Raw genomic sequence first — 20,000 nt, forward strand, 5'->3', positions numbered from 1 at the left:
TTATTAGATCTTGTGTTGCTATTATGCATGGCGTATTTATGAGACTCAGTGCTTTAACCCTTTCCCTACACATGAAATATATATATAGAATATGTGTGTGTGTGTGTGTGTGTGTGTGTGTGTGTGTGTGTGTGTGTGTGTGAGAGAGCAGGACAGCAGGGTTAGATGCTGATGTGTGTGTGTGTGTGTGTGTGTGTGTGTGTGTGTGTGTGTGTGTGTGTGTGTGTGTGTGTGTGTGAGAGAGAGAGCAGGACAGCAGGGTTAGATGCTGATGTGTGTGTGTGTGTGTGTGTGTGTGTGTGTGTGTGTGTGTGTGTGTGTGTGTGTTGTTGTACCTGATGAAGTGTGTGTGTGTGTGTGTGTGTGTGTGTGTGTGTGTGTGTTGTTGTACCTGATGAAGTGTGTGTGTGTGTGTGTGTGTGTGTGTGTGTGTGTTGTTGTACCTGATGAAGTGTGTGTGTGTGTGTGTGTGTGTGTGTGTGTGTGTGTGTGTGTGTGTGTTGTTGTACCTGATGAAGTGTGTGTGTGTGTGTGTGTGTGTGTGTGTGTGTTGTAACTGATGAAGTGTGTGTGTGTGTGTGTGTGTGTGTGTGTGTTGTAACTGATGAAGTGTGTGTGTGTGTGTGTGTGTGTGTGTGTGTGTGTGTGTGTGTGTGTGTGTGTGTGTGTGTGTGTTGTAGCTGATGAAGTGTGTGTTGATGTTGTACCTGATGAAGTGTGTTTGTGTGTGTGTGTGTGTGTGTGTGTGTGTGTGTGTGTGTGTGTGTGTGTGTGTGTGTGTGTGTTGTACCTGATGAAGTTTGTGTGTGTGTGTTGTAGCTGATGAAATGTGTATTGATGTTGTACATGATGAAGTGTGTGTGTGTGTGTGTGTGTGTGTGTGTGTGTGTGTGTGTTGTAGCTGATGAAGTGTGTGTTGATGTTGTAGCTGATGAAGTGTGTGTGTGTGTGTGTGTGTGTGTGTGTGTGTGTGTGTGTGTGTGTGTGTGTGTGTGTTGTAGCTGATGAAGTGTGTGTTGATGTTGTAGCTGATGAAGTGTGTGTGTGTGTGTGTGTGTGTGTGTGTGTGTGTGTGTGTGTGTGTGTGTGTGTGTTGTTGTACCCGATGAAGTGTGTGTTGATGTTGTACCTGATGAAGTGTGTGTGTGTGTGTGTGTGTGTGTGTGTGTGTGTTGTTGTAGCTGATGAAGTGTGTGTTGATGTTGTAGCTGATGAAGTGTGTGTGTGTGTGTGTGTGTGTGTGTGTGTGTGTGTTGTTGTTGTTGTACCCGATGAAGTGTGTGTTGATGTTGTACCTGATGAAGTGTGTGTGTGTGTGTGTGTGTGTGTGTGTGTGTGTGTGTGTGTGTTGTTGTAGCTGATGAAGTGTGTTGATGTTGTAGCTGATGAAGTGTGTGTGTGTGTGTGTGTGTGTGTGTGTGTGTGTGTGTGTGTGTGTGTGTGTGTGTGTGTGTGTGTGAGAGAGCAGGACAGCAGGGTTAGATGCTGATGTGTGTGTGTGTGTGTGTGTGTGTGTGTGTGTGTGTGTGTGTGTGTGTGTGAGAGAGCAGGACAGCAGGGTTAGATGCTGTTGTGTGTGTGTGTGTGTGTGTGTGTGTGTGTGTTGTTGTACCTGATGAAGTGTGTGTGTGTGTGTGTGTGTGTGTGTGTGTGTGTGTGTGTGTGTGTGTGTGTGTGTGTGTGTTGTTGTACCTGATGAAGTGTGTGTGTGTGTGTGTGTGTGTGTGTGTGTGTGTGTGTGTGTTGTTGTACCTGATGAAGTGTGTGTGTGTGTGTGTGTGTGTGTGTGTGTTGTAACTGATGAAGTGTGTGTGTGTGTGTGTGTGTGTGTGTGTGTGTGTGTGTGTGTGTGTGTGTGTGTGTGTGTGTGTGTGTGTGTGTTGTAGCTGATGAAGTGTGTGTTGATGTTGTACCTGATGAAGTGTGTTTGTTTGTGTGTGTGTGTGTGTGTGTGTGTGTGTGTGTGTGTTGTTGTACCTGATGAAGTTTGTGTGTGTGTGTTGTAGCTGATGAAATGTGTATTGATGTTGTACATGATGAAGTGTGTGTGTGTGTGTGTGTGTGTGTGTGTGTGTGTGTGTGTGTGTGTGTGTGTGTGTGTTGTAGCTGATGAAGTGTGTGTTGATGTTGTAGCTGATGAAGTGTGTGTGTGTGTGTGTGTGTGTGTGTGTGTGTGTGTGTGTGTGTGTGTGTGTGTGTTGTAGCTGATGAAGTGTGTGTTGATGTTGTAGCTGATGAAGTGTGTGTGTGTGTGTGTGTGTGTGTGTGTGTGTGTGTGTGTGTGTGTTGTAGCTGATGAAGTGTGTGTTGATGTTGTAGCTGATGAAGTGTGTGTTGATGTTGTAGCTGATGAAGTGTGTGTGTGTGTGTGTGTGTGTGTGTGTGTGTGTGTGTGTGTGTTGTTGTACCCGATGAAGTGTGTGTTGATGTTGTACCTGATGAAGTGTGTGTGTGTGTGTGTGTGTGTGTGTGTGTGTGTGTGTGTGTGTGTGTGTGTGTTGTTGTAGCTGATGAAGTGTGTGTTGATGTTGTAGCTGATGAAGTGTGTGTGTGTGTGTGTGTGTGTGTGTTGTTGTTGTACCCGATGAAGTGTGTGTTGATGTTGTACCTGATGAAGTGTGTGTGTGTGTGTGTGTGTGTGTGTGTGTGTGTGTGTGTGTGTGTGTGTGTGTGTTGTTGTAGCTGATGAAGTGTGTGTGTGTGTGTGTGTGTGTGTGTGTGTGTGTGTGTGTGTGTGTGTGTGTGTGTGTGAGAGAGCAGGACAGCAGGGTTAGATGCTGATGTGTGTGTGTGTGTGTGTGTGTGTGTGTGTGTGTGTGTGTGTGTGTGTGTGTGTGTTGTTGTACCTGATGAAGTGTGTGTGTGTGTGTGTGTGTGTGTGTGTGTGTGTTGTTGTACCTGATGAAGTGTGTGTGTGTGTGTGTGTGTGTGTGTGTGTTGTAACTGATGAAGTGTGTGTGTGTGTGTGTGTGTGTTGTAGCTGCTGAAGTGTGTGTTGATGTTGTACCTGATGAAGTGTGTTTGTGTGTGTGTGTGTGTGTGTGTGTGTGTGTGTGTGTGTGTGTGTGTGTGTTGTTGTACCTGATGAAGTTTGTGTGTGTGTGTGTTGTAGCTGATGAAGTGTGTATTGATGTTGTACATGATGAAGTGTGTGTGTGTGTGTGTGTGTGTGTGTGTACCACTCTACAGATAAGGCGTTGTCGGGAAAATTCGTCTCGCGGTCCTACCCCAAAGCAACAAATAAAATAAAATTCCTTATCAAATTTATAAGGAAAGACAAGTATTTTGTTTAGGCTTGGCTTGTAGGGAATTCCAAACCTGCGTATATTCTAACGCACATAACTATAGAACCCATTCTAAATGCGCATGTGACCGCCATCAGCGTTTCTCACAGGTTCGCGTTTAAAGTCTGTGTAGAGAGAATGGTGTCGTCTTAGCGGCCCCTAATTTAATAACAAATGATCATTGCAACGGAACCAAATCAATTAAAACTAACTTTAGATGGAAATAACTTAACTCTGCTGTAAAGCCGAAACAATCTCTGTTACCTTAAATTATACGCTTATCTCTGTAAAGCTGCTTTGAGACAATCTACATTGTTAAAAGCGCTATATAAATGAAGATGACTTGACTTGACTTGTTGTACCCGATGAAGTGTGTGTTGTACCTGCGCGAGTGTGTCCGCGAGCCGCTCCTCCGCGCCGAACACGAGCTCCTCCAGGCGCCTGACGGACGCGTCCTCCCCGCCGAGCGTCGCGCACAGCTCCGCGTGCCTCTGCTGTTTACCGCGCTCCTCCGACTCGCACAGCTCCGCGTGCCTCTGCTGTTTACCGCGCTCCTCCGACTCGCACAGCTCCGCGTGCCTCTGCTGTTTACCGCGCTCCTCCGACTCGCACAGCTCCGCGTGCCTCTGCTGTTTACCGCGCTCCTCCGACGCGCTCGCGACGCTCAGCGGCCTCTTCGCCCGCTTCCTCTGCTTCCTAACGACAGGCGCCGGCGGATCATCCATCATGACACGCGCTAATACACTCCTTCAGTCCGTGCTGCGATACAGAGAGCCTCGAGGACGCGACATGTGCGATGCACTTCCGGTGAGGGAGGGAGGGAGAGAGAGAGAGAGAGAGACAGCGCCACCCGATGGACAGGAGCTGGTAAAGTCACCATGAAATCCTGCCCTGCGTCTCAATGTCAGTGACCTCAGTGTTGACAATTTTTTGCGACTTTTCAGAACACTTTAGCTACATATTTTCAAAAAAGTGACTAGCGACAAATCTTTTTGGACAAACCTCAGTAACCTCTTTTGAACTGGTTGCAGTTCCACTCTGGCTCCACATGAGGGCGCTCACAGGACGAGTGCAGTTCCACTCTTGCTCCACATGAGGGCGCTCACAGGACGAGTGCAGTTCCACTCTGGCTCCACATGAGGGCGCTCACAGGACGAGTGCAGTTCCACTCTGGCTCCACATGAGGGCGCTCACAGGACGAGTGCAGTTCCACTCTGGCTCCACATGAGGGCGCTCACAGGACGAGTGCAGTTCCACTCTGGCTCCATATGAGGGCGCTCACAGGACGAGTGCAGTTCCACTCTGGCTCCACATGAGGGCGCTCACAGGACGAGTGCAGTTCCACTCTGGCTCCATATGAGGGCGCTATGGTCTATGGCGCTATACCCCTCAAAATCCACTTTTCTCAGGATATAATTTTTTGTCTAGTAATTTGAATGTTGTATTTGAAAGGAAATGCAAAGAAATTACACATTGCCGGGTGTTAGATTTTTTTAGAGTCACTTATTTGCTTTAAAAAGTCCTTTAAAGTGTCAATGACGTCATACACATCGTACGACCAGAGATACTGCTTTACGGCAATCCTTCAGTCACTCTGGAGCTTTCAGCTCTGCACTTTCTTTCCTCTCGAGGCGTCGACAACACAGCTGACACAGGCAAACACACAACACAGCTGACACAGGCAAACACACAACACAGCTGACACAGGGAAACACACAACACAGCTGACACAGGCAAACACAACACAGCTGACACAGGCAAACACACAACACAGCTGACACAGGGAAACACACAACACAGCTGACACAGGCAAACACACAACACAGCTGACACAGGGAAACACACAACACAGCTGACACAGGTAAACACAACACAGCTGACACAGGCAAACACACAACACAGCTGACACAGGGAAACACACAACACAGCTGACACAGGCAAACACACAACACAGCTGACACAGGCAAACACACAACACAGCTGACACAGGGAAACACACAACACAGCTGACACAGGCAAACACACAACACAGCTGACACAGGCAAACACACAACACAGCTGACACAGGCAAACACACAACACAGCTGACACAGGTAAACACACAACACAGCTGACACAGGTAAACACACAACACAGCTGACACAGGTAAACACACAACACAGCTGACACAGGCAAACACACAACACAGCTGACACAGGTAAACACAACACAGCTGACACAGGGAAACACAACACAGCTGACACAGGCAAACACACAACACAGCTGACACAGGCAAACACACAACACAGCTGACACAGGGAAACACACAACACAGCTGACACAGGGAAACACACACAGGGAAACACACAACACAGCTGACACAGGTAAACACACAACACAGCTGACACAGGTAAACACACAACACAGCTGACACAGGCAAACACACAACACAGCTGACACAGGTAAACACAACACAGCTGACACAGGGAAACACAACACAGCTGACACAGGCAAACACACAACACAGCTGACACAGGCAAACACACAACACAGCTGACACAGGGAAACACACAACACAGCTGACACAGGCAAACACACAACACAGCTGACACAGGGAAACACAACACAGCTGACACAGGGAAACACACACAGGGAAACACACAACACAGCTGACACAGGGAAACACACAACACAGCTGACACAGGCAAACACACAACACAGCTGACACAGGCAAACACAACACAGCTGACACAGGTAAACACACACAGCTGACACAGGTAAACACAACACAGCTGACACAGGTAAACACAACACATCTGACACAGGGAAACACACAACACAGCTGACACAGGCAAACACACAACACAGCTGACACAGGCAAACACACAACACATCTGACACAGGGAAACACACAACACAGCTGACACAGGGAAACACAACACAGCTGACACAGGGAAACACACAACACAGCTGACACAGGCAAACACACAACACAGCTGACACAGGCAAACACACAACACAGCTGACACAGGGAAACACACACAGGGAAACACACAACACAGCTGACACAGGGAAACACACAACACAGCTGACACAGGCAAACACACAACACAGCTGACTCAGGCAAACACAACACAGCTGACACAGGTAAACACACACAGCTGACACAGGTAAACACAACACAGCTGACACAGGTAAACACAACACATCTGACACAGGGAAACACACAACACAGCTGACACAGGCAAACACACAACACAGCTGACACAGGCAAACACACAACACATCTGACACAGGGAAACACACAACACAGCTGACACAGGGAAACACAACACAGCTGACACAGGGAAACACACAACACAGCTGACACAGGTAAACACACAACACAGCTGACACAGGGAAACACACACAGGGAAACACAACACAGCTGACACAGGGAAACACACAACACAGCTGACACAGGCAAACACACAACACAGCTGACACAGGCAAACACACAACACAGCTGACACAGGGAAACACACACAGGGAAACACACAACACAGCTGACACAGGCAAACACACAACACAGCTGACACAGGCAAACACAACACAGCTGACACAGGTAAACACACACAGCTGACACAGGTAAACACAACACAGCTGACACAGGTAAACACAACACAGCTGACACAGGGAAACACACAACACAGCTGACACAGGCAAACACACAACACAGCTGACACAGGCAAACACACAACACAGCTGACACAGGGAAACACACAACACAGCTGACACAGGCAAACACACAACACAGCTGACACAGGGAAACACACAACACAGCTGACACAGGGAAACACACAACACAGCTGACACAGGCAAACACACAACACAGCTGACACAGGGAAACACACAACACAGCTGACACAGGTAAACACACAACACAGCTGACACAGGGAAACACACAACACAGCTGACACAGGCAAACACACAACACAGCTGACACAGGCAAACACACAACACAGCTGACACAGGCAAACACACACAGCTGACACAGGTAAACACACAACACATCTGACACAGGTAAACACACAACACAGCTGACACAGGGAAACACACAACATAGCTGACACAGGGAAACACACAACACAGCTGACACAGGGAAACACACAACACAGCCGACACAGGCAAACACACAACACAGCCGACACAGGGAAACACACAACACAGCCGACACAGGCAAACACACAACACAGCCAACACAGGCAAACACACAACACAGCTGACACAGGCAAACACACAACACAGCTGACACAGGCAAACACACACAGCTGACACAGGTAAACACACAACACAGCTGACACAGGCAAACACACAACACAGCTGACACAGGCAAACACACAACACAGCTGACACAGGCAAACACACAACACAGGTAAACACACAACACAGCTGACACAGGCAAACACACAACACAGCTGACACAGGTAAATACACAACACAGCTGACACAGGGAAACACACAACACAGCTGACACAGATAAACACACAACACAGCTGACACAGGCAAACACACACAGCTGACACAGGTAAACACAACACAGCTGACACAGGGAAACACAACACAGCCGACACAGGAAAACACACAACACAGCCGACACAGGCAAACACACAACACAGCTGACACAGGCAAACACACAACACAGCTGACACAGGCAAACACACACAGCTGACACAGGTAAACACACAACACAGCTGACACAGGGAAACACACACAGCTGACACAGGTAAACACACAACACAGCTGACACAGGCAAACACACAACACAGCTGACACAGGGAAACACACAACACAGCTGACACAGGGAAACACACAACACAGCCGACACAGGCAAACACACAACACAGCTGACACAGGCAAACACACAACACAGCTGACACAGGGAAACACACAACACAGCTGACACAGGGAAACACACAACACAGCTGACACAGGGAAACACACAACACAGCTGACACAGGCAAACACACAACACAGCTGACACAGGCAAACACACAACACAGCTGACACAGGCAAACACACAACAGAGCTGACACAGGCAAACACACACAGCTGACACAGGTAAACACACAACACAGCTGACACAGGGAAACACACAACATAGCTGACACAGGGAAACACACAACACAGCTGACACAGGCAAACACACAACACAGCTGACACAGGCAAACACACAACATAGCTGACACAGGGAAACACACAACACAGCTAGGAATGCAGTATACGCAGGCGAATGCCCTTCCCTCGCTACTAACTTCCCAACCAGATGGACTGGATAATATTCTGCATGTTCTGATCCAGTCTGACCTCTGACCTGTAACCCTGCCTGAATCATAACCCTAATCACACACACCGTCGCTCGTTGAGGAGAAGTCTGGGTCTGGATTCTCACAAGGCTTTCCTCCATTCTGTCCTGATGGAGTTCTGGTTCCTTCACTGTCGCCTCTCCTCCTTTGTTGCCTCTGGCTTTTGGCTTGCTTAGTTGGGGAGATTCAATTTAACATTTAATTAAATATTCATCAATATTATTGCTCTCCTGCACTGACACCATTATATGAGAACTGAACTGAGCTGGACGATGACATCACGGTCTCTCCAGAGCGGCTGTATATATGTATATAAATTAACTAAATTAATAACTTTTTACAACAAAAAACAGCCATCTCTGAACTGACTTAAGCCGGACTGAGACGCTGTTTTCTTCTGGACACAAACTCTTGCATTATTTTCCTGTTGTCTCTGTGAAGCTGCTCTGAAACTCTGTAAAAGCGCTGAATAAATAAAGCTGACTCGACTCAGTCTCGGATATACAGCCAAACCAGCATCCTCTCACACACCTTCAACATTCCTCACATCACCAGTTTATTCGCTATAGTTCAGAAAACTGTAATAAAATATGAGCAGAACCCAATGTTATGAACTCAGCTGATGTTTGACTGGTTTAGTCCGTCCTTCTGTTAGACTCACACATGTGTTATGTGAATGCTAGGTTGAAGAGATGTGTTTTTAGTCTGAACTGACAGAGTGTGTCTGCTTCCCGGACAATGTTAGGAAGGCTGTTCCAGAGTTTTGGTGCTAAATAGGAGAAGGATCTACCGCCAGCAGTCGATTTAGATATTCTAGGTATCATCAACTGGCCGGAGTTTAGAGATCGCAATAGACGTGAAGCACTATAATGCGTTAAGAGCTCGCTCAAGCACTGCGGAGCTAAACCATTTAGTGCTTTGTAAGTAAGTTAGGCATATTTTAAAGTTTATAGGATGTTTAATAGGGAGCCAGTACAGTGTTGACAGAACCCTCTCGATGCTAAACTGGATCGTTTTGATCACTTGAATCCGCTGGAGTTGATATTTTATTTACTTATTTTCACTTACTAATGTATTTAATGCAGCATTCTATATGTATAAATGTGTATTTGGGTTGTTTTAAATGTATAAAATAATAATTAATATATCATTGTTTGAGGTGGTAAATTACAGGCGATATGCAGTGACATCACAATCGCGTTGCATTGTGGGATGTGGAGCTGTGAGGTGGACAAGTGGACTCGCTCCGGGTCGAGGGTCGGATAAACCTGTGTCCGGATCCCGTGGGATTCTCCGGAGGGCCGTGCGTAGGTCCTGCCGAGTGCATGTCTATAAGCGGAGTGGAACGCAGCCTCAGCCTCGAGTGTCAGATACCGCTCCTCCTGTTTCACCAGCTGAGGGATATTCCTGCCAGGAGGATCTTTTCCCTTGGATGGCTCTGGAAATAAAGCTGTCCCAGTTAGCACTAATATACAGTGTGTCAGAACGCACTAACAAACATAAAACTCGGTTAATTATTCATCTTTGATATTGCTCTAAAGGGTTTAAGGGTTGAAGATTAGCTTACACTGCAGTGCTTTAGATTTATTATTCGACACGCTAATAAGAAAATCCATAATTGTGTTTGGAAGAGCAAGACAGGGTTAGGGTTAGGAATACAGGAATATCACTGAAATACAGGAATATCACTGAAATAGAGGAATATCACTGAAATACAGGGAAATAGAGGAATATCACTGAAATACAGGGAAATAGAGGAATATCACTGAAATACAGGAATATCACTGAAATAGAGGAATATCACTGAAATACAGGAATATCACTGAAATACAGGGAAATAGAGGAATATCACTGAAATACAGGGACATTGAGGAATATCACTGAAATACGGGAATATCACCGAAATAGAGGGAAATAGAGGAATATCACTGAAATACAGGGAAATAGAGGAATATCACTGAAATACAGGGAAATACAGGAATATCACTGAAATACAGGGAAATAGAGGAATATCACGGAAATAGAGGAATATCACTGAAATACAGGGAAATAGAGGAATATCACTGAAATACAGGGAAATAGAGGAATATCACTGAAATACAGGAATATCACTGAAATAGAGGAATATCACTGAAATACAGGGAAATAGAGGAATATCACTGAAATACAGGGAAATAGAGGAATATCACTGAAATAGAGGAATATCACTGAAATACAGGAATATCACTGAAATACAGGGAAATAGCAGGAATATCACTGAAATACAGGGAAATAGAGGAATATCACTGAAATACAGGAATATCACTGAAATACAGGAATATCATTGAAATACAGGAATATCACTGAAATACAGGGAAATAGAGGAATATCACTGAAATAATTGTGTTTGGAAGAGCAGGACAGGGTTAGGGTTAGGAATACAGGAATATCACTGAAATACAGGAATATCACTGAAATAGAGGAATATCACTGAAATACAGGAATATCACTGAAATACATGGAAATAGAGGAATATCACTGAAATACAGGGAAATAGAGGAATATCACTGAAATACAGGAATATCACTGAAATAGAGGAATATCACTGAAATACAGGAATATCACTGAAATACAGGGAAATAGAGGAATATCACTGAAAAACAGGGAAATTGAGGAATATCACTGAAATACGGGAATATCACCGAAATAGAGGGAAATAGAGGAATATCACTGAAATACAGGGAAATAGAGGAATATCACTGAAATACAGGAATATCACTGAAATACAGGGAAATACAGGAATATCACTGAAATACAGGGAAATAGAGGAATATCACTGAAATAGAGGAATATCACTGAAATACAGGGAAATAGAGGAATATCACTGAAATACAGGAATATCACTGAAATACAAGGAAATAGCAGGAATATCACTGAAATACAGGGAAATAGAGGAATATCACTGAAATACAGGGAAATAGAGGAATATCACTGAAATACAGGGAAATAGAGGAATATCACTGAAATAGAAAAATATCACTGAAATACAGGAATATCATTGAAATACAGGAATATCACTGAAATACAGGGAAATAGCAGGAATATCACTGAAATACAGGGAAATAGAGGAATATCACTGAAATACAGGGAAATAGCAGGAATATCACTGAAATACAGGGAAATAGAGGAATATCACTGAAATACAGGGAAATAGAGGAATATCACTGAAATACAGGGAAATAGAGGAATATCACTGAAATACAGGGAAATAGAGGAATATCACTGAAATAGAGAAATATCACTGAAATACAGGAATATCACTGAAATACAGGAATATCATTGAAATACAGGAATATCACTGAAATACAGGGAAATAGAGGAATATCACTGAAATAATTGTGTTTGGAAGAGCAGGACAGGGTTAGGGTTAGGAATACAGGAATATCACTGAAATACAGTAATATCACTGAAATAGAGGAATATCACTGAAATACAGGAATATCACTGAAATACAGGAATATCACTGAAATACATGGAAATAGAGGAATATCACTGAAATACAGGGAAATAGAGGAATATCACTGAAATACAGGAATATCACTGAAATACAGGGAAATAGAGGAATATCACTAAAATAGAGGAATATCACTGAAATACAGGGAAATAGAGGAATATCACTGAAATACAGGGAAATAGAGGAATATCACTGAAATACAGGAATATCACTGAAATAGAGGAATATCACTGAAATACAGGGAAATAAAGGAATATCACTGAAATAGAGGAATATCACTGAAATACAGGGAAATAGAGGAATATCACTGAAATACAGGGAAATAGAGGAATATCACTGAAATAGAGGAATATCACTGAAATACAGGGAAATACAGGAATATCACTGAAATACAGGGAAATAGAGGAATATCAGGGCATTTATTTCATCAAGGAGGTTTAATGCTTTACTATCTTTAAAATTAAATGGATTCAGAATTGTATCATATCTAATAACAAACTGTGGTATTATATCCCAGAACTATAGTTTTTAACCCCTTTAGGGTCAAAGTTCACCGATGGCTCCAGATTATGGCTTCACCTCACATTAAAGCATCTTACTTGAGCATCATTAGAAAGATGAAAGATGAAAGCTGCGATATTCACTGTTTATGATAAAACTGGTTGCAGTGACATTCATTTCTTGCACAATAATCCGTCTGTAATGTTGACTGGAATATCATCTCTCATATGCAGTCAGTCACGTCTCTCAGGGTATCTGAGTTCACATGCAGACATGCAGCGTACGACACGGATCTTAGTTCACAGTGCGCATATTTGAAGAAATATTGATTTATTATCACATTTTGAAAATATTTCGTCTTACTGAATACCCTTTCTTTTAGGGCTGAACGATTAATCGCCCTTTCCATGTAATCGCACTTAAATCGAGATGGCTTATCGTGATTTTAAAATCGCTAAGGCTGTGATCATTAGTTATGTGCAGTTTGTCAGTGCCATACGGCTCAGTAACGCGGCTCACTCTGAAAGCACTGTGAGTTTGAGTCGCTTATAACATGCATTTGAAAAAACAACAACGTCAAACATCTTTCCAAAACTATTCATGATTTCGTGTAACTGAAAATATCATTGAACGCTAAAAAGCAGCATTTCTACACCTGGAAACAAGAAGCTGATAAACACGCAATTACGATGATATACGGTTTGTGTGTGATTTTCCAGTGACTGCAGCTCTTACACACAGTCTGAGACACACACTTCTTTACATGATATATGCATCACATAAGCATTATGACATTGTGACTGTGACTTTGTGACTTTGTGATGATGGCATGCCTGTCATTTATTTCCTATGCAATGTAAAAATAGTAAGTGCCTCTGGCCTCTGCCCACGACGACTGCCATCTGAACAATGCTTTAAATGGTTATGCACTGTATTATATAATCGAGTCCAGTCTGCAATGCTTCATATGACCTGAGTCTTGAACTGTAAACTCTCAAGTGTTGGCTTTGATGGTTGTGTGACTTTCAGAAGCTGCAACCTTTTTATTTTGGGTTTGTCCTTCAAGCGCTGCTGCCAGAGTGGGAGTGTCGGGGGGGGGGGGGGGGGTGTCGGGGGGGGGGGGGTGTCTGATGGATGAAGTTTCTCCTCATTTGCAACTTTATATTAATAAATCTCTGTCAAGCTGTCTAATGTTTAGAAGCTCTGCTGTACACACACCGCTTCTCTCTGTTGCTATGGAATAATAAAGATATTAAATATAAGAATAGGAGACTGTTTTTTGAATATTGGCTTATAAATAATATTTTATAGTTGCTTCTCCATGACGGTCTCTTACTTTCATATGGAGAATGTCTGGATAAATGAAGCTTCCAGCATATTTGCAGAGGATTGTGCAGCTGTTACTGTACATCTGAATATAACTACTGACTTCAGTCTAAAGATGGTTAGAAGTAATGTTGATAAAAATGCAACAACAGTTTCCTCAGATATGCCGTTCTTTCAGGACATTTGGTGGGATTTCATGTTTCAGCAGATTCTGGGTCATTATAAGATTCATGATATTTCCTATGCATTATATTTACCCAGTAAATCAGGTCATTAAAAGGTTTAAGAAAGATATTGATGTGAAATGTGTGTTTAATGTGAATCATGAGAGTTTTTATTTTTGTATTGTTCTGGTGTAATTTTAAGGTATTTTTAAGGAGATTTCTGGAACTGACATTACTTTGAGGACAAAAATATTTTTTATGATGAGCCTTTAGAAAAGATGTTTTTTTCTTATTTGTTTACTATTTTAGAGAAATATCACATTCATAAATGCATAGGATGATAAGATACACCTAGTTTTGTACAATTAAAGTTTGAGCTTTGTTAGTAAGAGCGTTGGAGGAACACTGAGGTAAAACACTATAGATTGTTGTAAAGCCTTTTTAAGGATTTCAATACCCCATGTATATAGTTCTTCATTTTTGTGTTATTTTGTTGTTTATTTATTTTATATATTTGTATTATTATTAGTAGTAGTAGTAGTAGTAGTATTTTATGATAATTTTTTGCTGATTTTCTTGCTATTATTATTGTTATTTTTTATTTATTTGTTGGTTTAAGATATGAATATGATCTGGTATGATATGAATATAATGTTTCATTGCTCGTCGTCGGCCACGCCCCCACCACGCCCCCTCCCCGCCTTTATAAAAGAGGCGCACGCGCACTGCGCTCTCTGTCTCCGGTCGCCTTCCGTCCTCAAGATCCGCTTCACGAACGCCTCATCGAGTCCGTAAGGTGTGTGTTTTTATCCGTTTTCACTTGTTTGATTTCATAAGTGCACTCTCATTTCCTTCGTTTGTGTCGTGATAGCACTGTGGCTTTATTCGCTGGTTGTGTGGTCCGCACTCTCTCTCTCTCTCTCTCTCTCTCTCTTTCTCTTTCTCTCTCTCACACACACTCTCACACTTCAGGTCTAGATTATAGTAGTGCGACAGAATCATGTTTAAATGGAAATGGACCCGCTACATGAATCGCTGCATGAACATCTGTAACCACTGTAACATGCGGCTGCCTGTCTGAAACTGAGCGCTGCTGCGCATGCGGGAGTCTGTCTGAAGCGCTACTGCGCATGCGGGAGTCTGAAGCGCTACTGCGCATGCGGGTGAATATCTGCCGCGCGTCTCGCATTTCTCTGACTGGATTCAATCTGAACTTGTTGAATGAAGTTTGGCTTAATTCAAACATAAGATCGTGCTATATTGTGAATGCAGTCCGCTATAGACATATTCTCGGCACACGCCATTGCCTTGTGCAAAGGTAACGTCTGATCAAAAAGTTTATACTTTTAGAGGGTGAGAGGAGAACACTTCCATTATGCCGTTCAGCGGAATCTGCTGTGCGCATGTGCGAGATCTTTACCCGTGGTCCGGGTGTCACGTGACTTGCTTTGATGGCAGGGAAGAGAGTGTGTGTGTGTGTGTGGTACAAAGAGCTGCACTCGACCTGATCACTCTTACACTAACATGTGCATACACTCCTACTACTGAATATCACCATAATTATTATTCAATAATACTTACAAAACGGTTACAATCAATATTAAAATATAATTAAAATTTTTAAATGAGAAGTGATCATGAAAGTTTGAAACTCAGTTTAGTTTTTTGACGTGTGTGTGTGCGCGCTTCTCTCCTCAGACTCGTGTGTGTGTGTGTGTGTGTTCGTTCTTCTCTTCTCAGACTTGTGTGTTCTCCTCTCCTCTGACGTGTGTGTTCGTGCGCTTCTCTCCTCAGACTCGTGTGTGTGTGTGTGTTCGTTCTTCTCTTCTCAGACTCGTGTGTGTGTTCTCCTCTCCTCTGACGTGTGTGTTCATGCGCTTCTCTCCTAAGACGTGTGTGTTCTCTCCTCAGACTCGTGTGTGTTCGTTCTTCTCTCCTCAGACTCATGTGTGTGTTCTCCTCTCCTCTGACGTGTGTGTTCGTGCGCTTCTCTCCTCAGACTCGTGTGTGTGTGTGTTCGTTCTTCTCTTCTCAGACTCGTGTGTGTGTTCTCCTCTCCTCTGACGTGTGTGTTCATGCGCTTCTCTCCTAAGACGTGTGTGTTCTCTCCTCAGACTCGTGTGTGTTCGTTCTTCTCTCCTCAGACTCATGTGTGTGTTCTCCTCTCCTCTGACGTGTGTGTTCGTGCGCTTCTCTCCTCAGACTCGTGTGTGTGTGTGTTCGTTCTTCTCTTCTCAGACTCGTGTGTGTGTTCTCCTCTCCTCTGACGTGTGTGTTCATGCGCTTCTCTCCTAAGACGTGTGTGTTCTCTCCTCAGACTCGTGTGTGTTCGTTCTTCTCTCCTCAGACTCATGTGTGTGTTCTCCTCTCCTCTGACGTGTGTGTTCGTGCGCTTCTCTCCTAAGACGTGTGTGTGTTCTCTCCTCAGAGTCATGGCTGATAAAGTCGAGCGTTCCTTCATCGCCATCAAGCCTGACGGCGTGCAGCGAGGCCTGATGGGAGAGGTCATCAAGCGCTTCGAGCAGAAGGGCTTCCGGCTGGTGGCCGCCAAGTTCCTGCAGGTGTGTGTGTTCATCAGCAGCGCATGCTAACGGTCTCTCCTCGCTCATGCTAACGGTCTCTGCGCGCTCATGCTAACGTGTCTCTGCTCGCAGGCGTCTGAGACTCTGCTGAAGGAGCACTACATCGACCTGAAGGACATGCCCTTCTACGCCGGGCTGGTGAAGTACATGGCCAACGGGCCGGTGCTGGCCATGGTGAGCCATCGACCATCTGTAGCTGTGTGCTAATGAAGCGTGCGATGCTAACGTGTGTGTCCGCAGGTGTGGGAGGGCCTGAGTGTGGTGAAGATCAGCCGCGTGATGCTCGGCGAGACCAACCCCATCGACTCCAAGCCCGGCACCATCCGCGGTGATCTCTGCATCGAAGTGGGCAGGTGTGTGTGTGTGTGTGAGCGCGAGAATAACCCGCGCCGGGTTTAACTCGCTACTAGAGTTACGCAATCAGATTACTTTACTATTATATTATGTTACAAAATATCTAAGTTACTACTTCAAATAAGTAACGCCAGTTAATTTTCCACATTTGTTGTCTGACAGCTCTCCTGTCCTCATGTTGAGAGAAATAAAGTGTGTGTGTGAGAACATGATGGTTATTTAAGTTCTAGACTAAATAAATGTGAACATGCATTTACTAATTAACGCAATTAGGTACTTTTTTTGGGGAGTAACACAATATTGTAATGCATTACTTTAAAGTAAGTTCCCCACCCTGAGAATGACGCTGATTTGTGTGTGTGTGTGTGCTTCAGGAACCTGATCCACGGCAGCGACTCGGTGGCCGCCGCTAATAAAGAGATCGCCCTGTGGTTTAAGCCTGAGGAGCTGGTGTGCTACAAGAGCTGCGCGCAACCCTGGCTCTACGAGTGAACACGCACATCGACCCCCACTGGAGTGTGTGTGTGTCTGTCTGTCTCAAGCACTTGTTTAAATAAAACCTGGAGTCTCACTTTCATATATTCTTCTCTTTATTCTTCAATCATTCTCCAAACTAGCTTTTGTTTTAATCCGCCCTGACGTGACGAGGATCAGAAGAACGGTCAGCTGGATGACACGGAGTTTAGTTGGTTGCATGAATAAAAAATCCCAAATGTGAATTTTAATAAAATAAATTAAAATGCAAAGTTGAATTATGGATTGGTTTGGTTTAGCCTTAATGTTATCTAGAAGCTCAAACTATTTTAACACTTGCACTTAGATTTATTCAAGCTCTCGGTCTCTCTTCCACCGAATACATCACGACTGGTGTGTCTGTGGCTGTGAAAGCCTCCTGGGAGCGTGTGTGTGTGTCCGGGTATGAAGCTCGTGTCTGCGTCTCTTCAGCTCCACTGCTTCATCAGAGACCGATGGAGAACTCTTGTTCAAGCTCAATAAAAAATCTCCCCTTTTCTGACTCTTCTCTGATTGTATATCATTTTGTTTATCAGTTGTATTTAAGATTTATTTTATTTTTTTAAAGGAAATTGGGTTTCTCGTGCCATTTTATTTCTTTTCATGTCATTTATATAGCGCTTTTAACAATATATATTGTTACAAAGTGGCTTTACAGAGATAATTGGAGAGTACAGTAACAGATTGTTTGGGCTTTACAGCAGATCTAGAATAAAGTTATAGTCCAGATAAAGTTAGTTTGATGGATTCACTTCTGTCGCAAAGATCATTAGTTGTTAGCTTAGGGGCCGCTAACACACACCGTTCTAACAAACTCTTAAAGTTCTTTCTATGCAAACCCGTGAGGACGCTGAAGGTGTGCACATGCGTATTACGAGTTATTATCTGAAATCATATCATTAACAATGAGTGCTTTTGAAGTAAGCGATCTAATATTCAGCAACCCAAGCTTTAGCATTTGCTCATCTGTATTATAGCTGTTTTTTATTTGTTGAACATCAATGACATTTTTAACCTTAGTTGGGTTTAAACGTTTTTTGTATGTCCTAGTTCGGGGAACAGACACAGTCTCTATATGATGATAGCTAGGTGAAAGAGGCTCTATGTGATGGGATTTATCTGACCTTGGTGACGCGAGGCCGCTAGCAGACGGTCGGTTTAGCCAATCTGTCTGCTTCCTGACCTGAGCCCCAGATTGTCATGTTTGAGCTCTAAGACTATGAGCCATATTACTAGAGAGAAGAGCAGCACCATCCCAGGAGGGATGAATACCATCTCTTTTCAACAGGTCAGGTTTGCCCCAAAAACTTTTCCAATTGTCTATGAATTCTGTATTATTTTGCGGACACCACCTCGACAGCCAGCCATTGAGTGAGGACAATAATCTATTAACTATCTCATCACTCCTGCGAACAGGAAGGGGGCCAGAGCAAATTACAGTGCCGGACATCTTGCGAGTTCACACACCTCTTTAATATTAATTTTGGTGATCTCCGACTGGCGGAGTCTAACATCCAACGTCCAGTCAAGTCATCTTCATTTATATAGTGCTTTTAACCATGTAGATTGTTCCAAAGCGGCTTTACAGAGATACAAGGATAGTTTAAAGTAACAGAGATTGTTTTGGCTTTATAGCAGTTCTTGAATAAACTTATTGTCCAGCTAAAGTTAGTTTGATTGATTCACTTTGGTCGCAACGATCATTAGTTATTAAATTAGGGGCCGCTAACACGACACCGTTTTAACAGGAAACTCTACACAAACTTTAAACGTGAAACCTGTGAGAACGCTGATGGTGCACATGCGTATTACGAGCTCAGTCTATTGGTATGCGTGTTTGAATATATGTGCGCAGGTTTGTAATTCCCTACAAACCAAGCCTTAAAAAACGACTTGTCTGGCCTTAACATTTTGATACAGAATTGTATCACTTCGGGGTAGATACGCGAACTGAATTTTCCCAACAACGCTTTATCTGTAGAGTGGTAAAGGGATCCTCCATAAGGAAAAAATAGATGGCACTTTAGCACCCCGCTATGACATCGGGTCCAGGCGAAGGTCCTTCATCAGATCTGGATACAGCCTGGATCCGGCAGGCTGCGGGAAAACCTCGGGATAAACAAAAAGACTAAAATTAGCTTAGATGCCAATTCAGTAGACGTGAATTAGAGAATTAACGATTAGCATTAGCCAGCACTTTTGCTTTGCTTTGATTTGATTTGCTTTGATGTCAGGCGCTCTGGCTCCAGGCAAACATGTGACTATGGTGGCTGGTGTCTCTATATTCACGTTCCGTGTGATAGAATCGCCAATAACTAGAGCACATTGAACAGGATTCTCAGTGGGTGTTTCACTGAGTGGGGAGAATCTGTTTGAAGTTGTAATCGGAACGGAAGAGCGGTGTTCTGTCCCGCGACTACAGCGTCTCACCGTCACCCAGTTGCCCTGCTGCACGGGCT

At 43.9% G+C, this 20,000-nt stretch overlaps 2 protein-coding genes across 3 annotated transcripts in view; one reads left to right on the plus strand and one right to left on the minus strand.

The window, feature by feature from the left end:
- Positions 1 to 4,307, minus strand: part of utp18 (UTP18 small subunit processome component) — a 21,731-nt gene extending 17,424 nt beyond the window's left edge. Inside the window, exons 1-2 of one of the 2 annotated variants that reach the window (XM_081376741.1) lie at positions 3,864 to 4,094; positions 3,668 to 3,773 (exon numbers count right to left, since the gene is read on the minus strand). In XM_081376741.1, the coding sequence (XP_081232867.1) occupies positions 3,668 to 3,773; positions 3,864 to 4,012 (255 nt within the window). In that variant the 5' untranslated portion in view covers positions 4,013 to 4,094. Of the gene's footprint in view, positions 1 to 3,667 lie in introns of both variants that reach the window. The other variant, XM_081376740.1, reaches the window with a different exon arrangement.
- Positions 4,308 to 14,795: 10,488 nt separating this feature from the next.
- LOC308697066 (nucleoside diphosphate kinase A 2-like) lies at positions 14,796 to 17,605 on the plus strand. The gene is made up of 5 exons (XM_081376145.1): positions 14,796 to 14,888; positions 16,521 to 16,653; positions 16,747 to 16,848; positions 16,915 to 17,027; positions 17,403 to 17,605. The coding sequence occupies exons 2-5, from the start codon at positions 16,525 to 16,527 to the stop codon at positions 17,518 to 17,520; spliced, it is 462 nt and encodes a 153-aa protein (XP_081232271.1). The 5' UTR covers positions 14,796 to 14,888; positions 16,521 to 16,524; the 3' UTR covers positions 17,521 to 17,605.
- Positions 17,606 to 20,000: the final 2,395 nt, after the last annotated feature.

Source organism: Scardinius erythrophthalmus (assembly GCF_964197995.2).
Source record: "Scardinius erythrophthalmus genome assembly, chromosome: 10".
NCBI lineage: Eukaryota > Metazoa > Chordata > Actinopteri > Cypriniformes > Leuciscidae > Scardinius > Scardinius erythrophthalmus.